The sequence below is a fragment of the Ornithorhynchus anatinus genome, chromosome 10 (genome assembly GCF_004115215.2).
Source record: "Ornithorhynchus anatinus isolate Pmale09 chromosome 10, mOrnAna1.pri.v4, whole genome shotgun sequence".
NCBI lineage: Eukaryota > Metazoa > Chordata > Mammalia > Monotremata > Ornithorhynchidae > Ornithorhynchus > Ornithorhynchus anatinus.
In genome coordinates this window covers 54,168,357-54,179,027 of record NC_041737.1, presented here as the reverse complement: position 1 = coordinate 54,179,027, position 10,671 = coordinate 54,168,357, and the positions used below count along the sequence as shown (strand labels likewise).

General features: G+C 57.2%; 1 protein-coding gene across 1 annotated transcript; it reads right to left on the bottom strand.

Moving 5' to 3' along the window:
- Nucleotides 1-2,310: 2,310 nt before the first annotated feature.
- LOC100090568 (extracellular calcium-sensing receptor-like) lies at nt 2,311-9,873 on the bottom strand. The gene is made up of 6 exons (XM_007658485.3): nt 9,680-9,873; nt 8,133-8,424; nt 6,008-6,838; nt 5,300-5,527; nt 4,668-4,791; nt 2,311-3,728 (listed from the first exon to the last, which is right to left on the bottom strand). Exons 1-6 carry the CDS (start codon nt 9,871-9,873, stop codon nt 2,812-2,814), a joined length of 2,586 nt encoding a protein of 861 aa, XP_007656675.2. The 3' UTR covers nt 2,311-2,811.
- Nucleotides 9,874-10,671: the final 798 nt, after the last annotated feature.

Genomic DNA, 10,671 nt, shown 5'->3' with positions numbered 1-10,671 from the left:
GCACCGAATAAATATCATTGATTGATTTATTGATCTGCCAAGCTCTCCCAGAACATCTCCCGGGTCAGAGATCAAGCTACCCACGGACACAGAGATCTCTACCTAACAAGCTGCCTCAGCCGGTCCAGATCATCAAACACAATAATATTTGTTAATCACTTACTCTACGACAAGTACATATTGCATACTAAGCGCTGGGGGGAATACAAGCAAATCAGGTTCCCGTCCCACGAGGGGCTCATAGTCTCAATCCCCATTTTGCAGACAAAGTCACTGAGGCCTGGAGAAGTTAAGTGACTGGCCCAGGGTCACACAACAGGCATGTGGCAGAGCGGGATTAGAACCCATGACTTTCTGACTCCCAGGCCCGTGCTCTATCCACTACGCCATGCTGCTTCTCAACCTTCTAGGCTGTGAGACCATTGTTGGGTAGGGATTGTCTCTGTTGCCGAATTGTACTTTCCAAGCGCTTAGTACAGTGCTCTGCACACAGTAAACGCTCAATAAATACGATTGAATGAATGAATATGAGTAAACAGAGAGCTGGATTGCTGAAAAGGCAGGTGGTTGTTGATATGTAAAACTCCGGGTCGTTGTCATCTGGGTAACAGATACAGCCATTCTGTGTTTTCCACTGTGGATTCAGGCCGGACTTCCTTAGGACTTCGGCCCACTCCAGATACTAGTTATGGTCATCTAATAATAATAATGTTGGTATTTGTTAAGCACTTACTATGTGCATAGCACTGTTCTAAGCGCTGGGGTAAATACAGGGTCATCAGGTTGTCCGACATGAGGCTCACAGTCTTCATCCCCATTTGACAGGTGAGGTAGCTGAGGCCCAGAGAAGTGAAGTGACTTGCCCACAGTCAAACAGCTGACAAGTGGCAGAGTCGGCATTCAAACCCATGGCCTCTGACTCCCAAGCCGGGGCTCTTTCCACTGAGCAACACTGCTTCTCTGGCACATCTCCCTTGACCAGCTCCAAGTTTTTGAACCATTTCCAACCCTTTCTCACATTCCTTCTCTCTTTCTCCATCCCCACATTGACCCACAGGGACTTCCATATCCATGTAGACGTTGCGGAGGACCCTTCCGCTGACTCCTCAATTCCCCTGACCTCCTGCTCTACCCCATAATAATAATAATAATAACTATGTTGGTATTTGTTAAGCACTTAGAGCACTGTTCTAAGCGCTGGGGTAGATATAGGGTAATCAGTTTGTCCCACATGAGGCTCACAGTCTTAATCCCCATTTTACAGATGAGGTAACGGAGGTACAGAGAAGTTAAGTGACTTGCCTACAGCCACACAGCTGGCAAGTGACGGAGCTGGGATTTGAACCCATGACTTCTGACTCCCAAGCCCAGGCTCTTTCCGTTGAGCCACCCCATCTCACCCGCTCACCACCTTGGGCACACGTAAGAGCACATCATCTCGAATCATTGTGCAACCTCTACCCTCACCAATTCTGAAATCCCTCTATCCAACCCCAACCTCCTCACCTGTCTTCTCTCCCCCACAGCCCCTCCCCACAAATCTGTCCTGTTTCCCTACAGAGACCCCCCGATCTTTTGACCCCATCCAATTTTCTCAGTCATCATGCCCCATTTAGTCTACACCTAGTACTCTTCTGGCCCTGCTTGAAGCTGTTCAACTTTTCAGGATGTTTCCAGAACAATAATAATAATAATAACATACTTACCTTGGCACTTAGAACAAGGCTTGGCACATAGTAAGCACTTCAATATTCTTATTATTGTTATTATTATGAAAGAGGCAGATCAGCAGTTAGATGGATAGAGACCATAACAATGATAACGGAAGAATCGTTAGAAAAGTTACAGATCATGGCAGAAGACAGGTCGTTCTGGAGCAAATACATCCACAGAGCCGCTAGGAATCAGAAGCGACTCGATGGCACTTGATAAATTATTAGCATTATTTAAGCGCTTACTATGTGCTAAGCCTTTGACCCCTGGTTAAACAGGTATACGCACCCCCAGAATCCCAAACCTCAGCACCTTACTCCGCCCCCCAAAGCTGCACCCCTGATTCACTCTGAACATGAATCACCAGGCCCTCCTGAGATGAAGAGGCTCATGTGGAGTCAAGGTCTCATAGGGTAGTGTGAAAGCAGTGTGGCTTAGTGGGAAGAGCCCAGGCTTGGGAGTCAGAGAACCTGGGTTCTAATCCTGACTCTACCACTTGCCTGCTGGGTGATCTCAACTATTGAATTCCCTTGACTGGTTGGAGGAGGTTGAGACCAGAAAAAGGTAGGGGTATAGAAAAGTGAGAGTTCCACTGTCTGTGATTTATTATTAGTGTTTTATTTCGGCGAGAGTCAATCTTTGTGTTCGAGAAGCAGCTGTCAAGCGATGCTATTTACGGAGTGATTTCCGTGTGCAGAGCATCCTACTAAATGGTTGGGAGAGGACAATACCCATGGCTCAGGGCCCGCTCAGCATGGAGTCCCAACCGAATCAACTCTCCGGGTGTCCGGGTCACTGCCAAACAGGTTGGGCACAGTCCGTGTCCCTCATAGCGTTCACAGTCTCAATCCCCACTTTGCAGATGAGCGAACTGAGGCCAAGAGGAGTGAAGTGACTGCCCAGTCACACGGTGGGCAAATGGCGGTGGCGGGATTAGAACGCAGGTCTTCCGACTCCCCGGTCCCCGGCTGTTTTCACTAGGCCGGGCGGCTTTTCGGTTTCTAGATCACAGCGGCGAAGACGTCCTTCATCCTTCCCCGGGGAGACGGCCGGGGTCGTCACCAGGAGACGGGAGCCTGGAGCGGAGGGGTCTTTGGCTCACCGGGGGCCGGCGGTCTCCCGGCCCATGAGAAACTCCCGGGTGTTCCTGTCGGGCCGCACGAGGAGGATGTAGCACTTGGGGAAGAAGATGCAGCCGAGGAGGCCGGAGCTGGAGCAGAGGATGCTGAACACCTCCACGGCCACCGTGGCCCGGCCGCGGGTGCTCAGGTGGGCCGGGAGGAAGGCCCCCCACACGCTGACGAACACCACCATGCTGAACGTGATGAACTTGGCCTCGTTGAAGCCGTCGGGGAGGCGGCGGGCCAGGAAGGCCAGGACGAAAGACACCAAGGCCAGGAGCCACAGGTAGCCCAAGACGCACCAGAAGGCCACGGGGGACCCCTCGTTACACACCAGGAGGACCTTGCCGGGACTGGACCGCGTGTCCCGCTCGGGGAAGGAGGGGGCCGCGGCCAGCCAGGTGGCACAGATGACGCCCTGAGCCAGCGAGCACGCCAGAACGACGGCGCCGGGCAGACCGGGGCCCAGCCACCGCCGCAGGGGGCTGCCCGGCACCGTGGCTCGGAAGGCGATGACCACCATGATGGTCTTGGCCAGCACGCACGAGACCCCCAGGGTGAAGGTGAGGCCGAAGGCCACCTGCCTGAGGAGGCAGGTCAGGGCCCCCGGGCGGCCGAGGAACAGCAGGGAGCAGAGGTCGCAGAGCAGGAGGGAGGTCAGCAGGACGTAGCTGAGGGCGCGGCCGTTGGCCCGGACGATGGGCGTCTCCCGGTGCCGGATGAACAGGGCCAGGATGGCAGAAGTGGCCAGGGCCAGCGTGGCCCCCAAGGAGGCTAGAGCAGCCCCTAGGGGCTCCCCAAACTCCAGGAACTCGACCGCTTTCTTCACGCACTGGTCCTTTCTCTTATTGGGCCAAAAGTCGTCGCCTGGGCACATCCGGCACTCGAGGGAATCTGCAAGGCCAGAGGAAGAGGTGAAAGTATCAGGGATTATTATTATTATTATTGTTAGTAGTAGTAATATTACTACTTACTATCATTAATAAGGTGCTATGTAATATTATATAATTATATGGTACATAACAATATAAAGTTATAAAACATGCAAAAATATAATACGTAGCACAACATACAATATAATACAATAATATAATGCATTATATTAGGAAATAACCTAATTATTGCGATTCATAATAATGACAACATCATATTTGTTAAGCGCTTACTATTTGCAAGCCACTGTTCTAAGCAATGGGAGAGAATAATAATAATGGTGTTTTTTATTAAGCGCTTACTATGTGCCAAGCACTGTTCTAAGTGCTGGGGTAGATAACAAGGTAACCAGGTTGTCTCATATGGGGCTCACAGTCTTAGTCCCCAATTTTACAGATGAGGTAATTGAGGTACAGAGAAGTTAAGAGGCTTGCCCAAGGTCACAGAGCAGACAAGTGGCAGAGCTGGGGTTAGAACTCACGTCCTCTGACTCTCAAATCTGTGCCCTTTCCACTCAGCCACGCTGCTTCTCAAGCAGCTAGTCAAGCTAGTCCAATTGGATGCAGTCCCGGTCCCACGTGGGACTCACTGGCTTAATCCCCATTTTACGGATGAGGGAACTGAGGCTCAGAGAAGTGAAGTGACTTGCCCGAGATCACACAGGAGACGAGTGGCAGAGCCGGGATCGGAACCCGCGTCTCCGGCCTCCCAGTCCCGTGTTCTTTCTGCTCGGCCACGCTGCCTGACAACGGACCCACGGGACACATTCCCTGCCCACGGGGAGCTTCCACTCTAACGGGGGAGATCGCGAAGCTGGCGGGGACCACAGGGGAGGGAGAGAGAGAGAGAGAGGGATACCACTGATGGATGTTTAGGTATCACCCCGCGAAGGATCCTCACCTGTTTTGTCTGCCATTTGCCCCTCCGGGCAAGGGGTGCAGTCAAAGCAGCAGGGCGGCTTCCCCTTGTGGGGAGTCTGTCTGGTCCCCGGGGGGCAACTCTCGCTGCAGACCGAGCGGGGGACCTGTGGGTGGAAGGGCAAAGGGCGGAGATGGATGCCGCTGGACCCGAATCTCTCTGTGGGCGGGGATCACGTCTGCCCATTCTAGTACACTGTCTTCTTCCCCTCTAGACCGTAAGCTGGCTGTGGGCAGGGGATGTATCTTTTATGTTGTTATAGCGTACTCTCCCAGAGGCTTAGTACAGGGGTCTGCACACAGCGTGTGCTCAATAAATGCGATTGAATGAATGAATGAATGCCCTCGGATCTGTGATTCTGGGGCATTTGGTATTCGCCCCACCCTCAGCCCCACAGTTCTTACGGACCGACCTATAAATGATTTATCTTCATGTCTGCCTCCCCTTCTAGACTGTAAGCCCTCCGTGGGCAGGGAGAGGCTCTGCCAACTCTGTTGAATGGTACTCTCCAAAGCTCTTAGTACAGTGCTCTGCACCCACATTAAGCGCTCAATAAATGCCATTGATTGATTGACTGAGTGGACACCCGTTTACCCCCGGGGACAAAGTCGCACCTGCTTCTCCATCCCAAGCCACAGGATGGAACTGTCATTGAGGACCATTTCCTGCCCCGGCAGGGTGGTGGAGTCGAATTTCCCCACCTCCTGGAAGTGGAAGGTGCCCCCGGGCGTCTCCTGCCAGTTCATGATGTCGTACAGAGCCGGCGGGTCGCCCAGCGCGTCGAAGAAGACCTCCTCTCCGTGGCTGTTGCGGAAACGCACCTTCCACAGGTAGTGTAGGAGCTGGGGCGGGGGGAGGGACAGGAAGAGAGGGGGCATCGGGTGGCATAGGGGTGATGCCAAGGGACCACCCGGGCGCAGCCCATCCGAGCCCACCCGAAGCTAGAGCCCGGAGTCCCTTCCCCCTCTAGAGTCACCACAGCATGGCCTAGTGGATAGAGCCCGGGCCTGGGAGTCAGAAGGTCATGGGTTCTAATCCCCGTTCCGCCACTTGTCCGCTGTGTGACCATGGGCAAGGCACTTCACTTCTCTGGGCCTCAGTTCCCTCAGCTGGAAAATGGGTATTAAGACTGCGAGCCCCAGGTGGGGCAGGGACTGTGTCCAACCTGATTAGCTTGTACCACCCCAGCGCTTAGTACAGTGCCTGGCACAAATACCATTAAAAAAAACCCAGGGGAGAATTGAGGTCAGAGAGGAAGCTGATCCCCTGGGGGTCCCCGGCTGCTCCCCCCAGTTGCGGAGACCCCATGATGGCCCACTTACCTGCCAGGGTTGAAAGTCCCGGATGCGGGCGCATGTTCCGCCCCCAAAGGGTCCCGCCCCGTCCTCGCAGGAAGCCAAGGCGTGAAGCGCACGGGCCACGCTGTGCACAGCATTGTAGCAAGAGTAGGTCACGCTGAGGTCCCCCATGTCCAGGAAGGGGTGGTCTCGGCCCTTGAGGCTCTCCTCCCCCGTGCACCACGGTGCCTCCCCAAGGCCCCCCCGCGGACCTTCGGTCCGGTTGGACCACCGGCAGGCGAACATCTCCTCCCAGAACGTGATCACGAACGGGTCTTCCGGCCTCCGGTCAGGGTGGAGCTGGCCGAGGAACTCCCGGAACCCCGGGATCTGTCCCCGGTGGCTGGAGAACACCAGGGCCCCTCCGAGGGTCCGGGCCAGGGGCCCCCCGGGCGCCAGCAGGGCCGGGTCCCACACGTCGCTGCCGACCCAGACCTTCCCGGGGCCGCCCGCCCCGGCCAGCTGGCCGGCCAGCAGCAGGAAGCGCTCGTCGCCGGAGAAGACCAGCAGGGCCCGGGCGCTGGCCCGCCCCACGGCCCGGCCCAGGTGACGCAGCCGCTCCTCCGCCCGGGAGCTGGGGATCTCCAGGAGGAACTCCACGCAGACCCCGGCCGCGGCCAGGGCCGTGCCCAGCGCCCGGCTCCCCTGCTGCCCGTAGTCGTCGTCCTGGGCCAGCAGGCCCACCCAGGTCCAGCCCAGGTGACTCACCAGCCGGGCCAGCCCACGGGCCCGGAAGCTGTCGGGGGGCAGCGTCCGCAGGAAAGAGGGGAAGCGGGTCTTGTCACTCAGGACCGCCACTGTGGCCCCGTAGCTCACCTGGGGGAGGAAGAGTTGCCCGGGGTCACTCGAAGCTGCCGGGGCTTTGGCAGGCGGTGTGGCTGGAGAACCGCCTACGGAGGGGCCGGGTCCGGCCTGCGGCCTCAGGACAGACCCTCCCACACCTGCGGGTCACCACCCTGGACCCTTCTGCCCCCAGACATCACTCACCTGGACCTACGCTGAGCCTGGTCACCCAGTTGGACCTTCCTGCCCCCACCCATCACCCACCTGGACCCACGCTGAAGTTGGTCACCCCCCGGGACCCACGTCGAAACCGGCCCCCCACCCACCCCACCCTCGCACCCACAGGTCGACCCACCTGGAGCCTCCTAAACCCACAGATCCCACGACTGGATCCTCCAAAACCCAAATAAACATCTCCAAACCCGACCTGACTGGCCTCAACCTCCTGGCTCAGCTACGGAGGAAGGAGGAGCATCATCTGTTGCTTGTTGGTTTGTTTGTTTATTATAATTTGGCTCTTTCCAGTGGAAAGAAACTGTTAACTGTCAAAGATAGCCGGGGACCAGACCTGGAATCGGGGGCTGTTAATTTGGGAGGGCTTTCTGGGGAGGGTGGGCTTTGAAGTGCCATGGATGGGGTAATAATAATAATAATAATAATGGTGCTTGTTGAGCGCTTTGGGCAAGACACTTAACTTCTCTGTGCCTCAGTTACCTCATCTGTAAAATGGGGATTAAGACTGTGAGCCCCACATGGGACAACCTGATTACCTTGTATCTACCCCAGCACTTAGTACAGTGCTTGGCACAAACACCAAATACCATCATTATCATCATTACTAAGTGTCAAGCACTGTTCAAAGCACTGGGGTAGATACAAGTTAAGCAGGTTGGACACAGTCCATCCCTCATGGGGCTCACAGTCTTAATCCCCATTTTACAGATGAGGGAACTGAGGCACAAAAGTAAAGTGATTTGCCCAAGGTCACACAGCAGACAAGTGGCGGAGCCAGGATTGGAACCTCTGACCTTCTGACTTCCAGACCCATGCTCTATCCTCTATGGCACACTCTACTACTTCCCCTCTCCATAATCTACTTTCATGTCCGTCTCCCCGTCTGCACCGCAGGCTCATCGTGGGTAGGGATCTCGTCTCCCACCTCCACTGTATTGTCCTCTCCCGAGCGCTTAGTACAGCGCTCCGCAGTGCTCGACAAATCCCCCCGACGGATCGATCAGCCCAGTGCTCTGCGCACGGCAGGCGCTCGGTCGACCCCGTGGCCGGATCGAGCAGGGGAGGAACCGCGCGGGAGGGCCAGGCCGCTCACCTGGGGAAACTTGTACAGCCCCAGCCAGGTGGCCATGGGGATGGTCAAGGCCGATCGGTCCTCTCCGATGACCGCGGCCACGGGGGGGCCGGTCCCGCAGCGGTAATTGGGGGCCGGCTGCCCCCGCCCCGTCAGGAACCCCATGGTGGCCCGCAGGGCCTGGAACTCCGAATCCCCGGAATCCCGGATGGAGAAGCCCAGGGTCAGGTTGGGGAGAACGTCGGCGCGCCTGTTGACTTCCTCCACGGCGAAGATGAAGCTCTGGACCATGCGGTAATGGGAGAAGGAGAATCTGGGGGGAAACCAGCCGGGACTTACCTCCCCTTCGCCGCCCCCGGGGCTCTCCTGGGTGGGAGCCGGCAGCCAGGGATGAGTGGGTGCGCGCGTTTGTGTGTGTGTTTCTTCTGGTGGGGGGTGTTACGTGTCTCTGTGCGAACAACTGCGTGTCTGAGATGTGTTTTCTCTAGATGTCTCCGTGTGGGTGTCTGAATGTGTTCTCCCTAGACGCGTGTACGTAATTGCGTCTCTGAATATGTGTATCGGGGAGTGTGTGTGTGGGAGGGTATCTGCCTAGGGTGGGTTTTCTATAGGATTGCGTGTGTTTGGTTGGGTGCATTTTCTGTAGGGTGTGTGGGCCTGCGTGGGTGTGTTTTCTCTAAGATTGTGTGTGTCTGTGGGTGTATGCGTGTGGCCAAGAGTGTGGGTATCTGCGGGACGGTGTTTTTTTATAGAAGAGTGGGTGTCTGTGTCGGTGTGTTTTGTCTACGAGAGCGGTTGCCTGTTTGGATGTGTTTTCTGTAGGCGTGTCGCTGCCTGCATGGTTGAGTTTTCTCAAGGAGTGCTTGCTTGAGTGTGTTTTCTCTAAGAGCGTGGGTGCCTGCGTGGGTGTGCTTTCTCTAGGAGTGGGTGTTTTCTGCGGTTGCTTCTCCCTTCCTTAGCGGGACCGCTGAGAGGACAAAAATAATGAGATCGTCGATGTGAGAGTACTTCGGAAAAAGAAAAGCCCCACACAGATGCAGAGCACCCCGGGGGAAGGGGAGGCCTCAGGGAGTTTTGAGGAGAAATCCTCAGCTCAGGGAAAGTTACGATTGAAAGGCAAATGGACAACTCGGAACCGAATGGGCAGAGATAAGGATGGTTCTCTTAGGGTTGGTTTCGGGAGGGGTCTGCCCAAGGTAGGGGGAGTTTTAGGGCTGGATTGGGTGGGATTGGGGATTTTTCATCCCATCTGTCCGCTTTCTGTTTCGTCAAGACACTCTGCGGACACGGGGAGGACTGTGTGCGTCTGTGTGGTGTGAAGGTTGTATTTTTGGGGTAACGTGCCTGTGTGGGCGAGGCCTGTCGGCTATAATAATAATAAAAATGTATAAATTATTATTATTGTGGTATTTGACAGATGAAGTCACTGAGGCCCAGAGAAGTGAAGTGACTCGCCCAAAGTCACCCAGCTGCCAAGCGGCGGAGCCGGGATGAGAACCCACGACCTCTGACTCTCAAATGACCAATGGCCCTCCCCTCCCTCCTTCCTTTCCCCCAGACTGACTGACTTGTTTGGTCGGGGCTGTTGCGGCGGCCGCTGGAAGCGGAGCGGGGTGGGCGCGGGGGGCGTCTGCAGGGCGAAGACCCCCGCGAGGAGCAGGTCCCCGGGCCTCCCCAACCCGGGGGCCGCCCCGCAGTCGGGCAGGGATACGTTGGACGGCCGCGGCCCGCACAGGAGCAGGCCCAGCAGGGCGAGGAGCATGGCCGGGCGGAGGGGTGGACGGACAGAAGGAGGGAGAGGGTAAAGGACGGAGGGCCGGACGGACAGATGGAGGGACTGGTGGAGGGGTGGACGGACAGAAAGAGGGAGGGGAAGAGTGAAGGATGGAGAGTCGGACGGAGGGAGGGAAGGACAGAAGGAGGGAGGGAGAGACTGAAGGTCGGGGGGCTGGACGGGCAGAGGGAGGGAGGGACAGACGGAGGGGTGGACGGAGGGCTGGACAGACAGGCGGCGGGATGAGACGGGGAGACGGAAAGGTGGATGGAGGGATGGACGGGCAGAAGGAGGGAGGGAGAGAAGGAAGGAGAGCTGGGCGGACAGACGGAGGGATGGATGGACAGAAGGAGGGAGGGAGAGAGAGAGGGAAGGATGGGGGGCTGGACAGACAGACGGAGGGACGGACGAACAGACGGAAAGGTGGACGGACGGCTGGCCGGACAGAAGGAGGGAGGGAGAGAGGAAAGGACGGAGAGCTGGCCGGACAGACGGAGGGATGGACGAACAGACGGAAAGGTGGACGGACGGCTGGCCGGACAGAAGGAGGGAGGGAGAGAGGAAAGGACGGAGGGCTGGCCGGACGGAAGGAGGGCCGGCCGGAGGGAGGGAGGGAGAGCGGCGGGCGCCCTGGGCCGGCGGGCGGGGAGAGGGGCCGAGCCTGCCGCCCCCCGGCCCCGCTTTTATAGGGCGCCCCTCGCCCCTCCTGCAGCCGGGCCCCCTCCCCCTCGGCTCCCCGGGCCCTCCCCCCAGCCCTCCCCCTCGCCCCCGGGGGAACCCCGCACC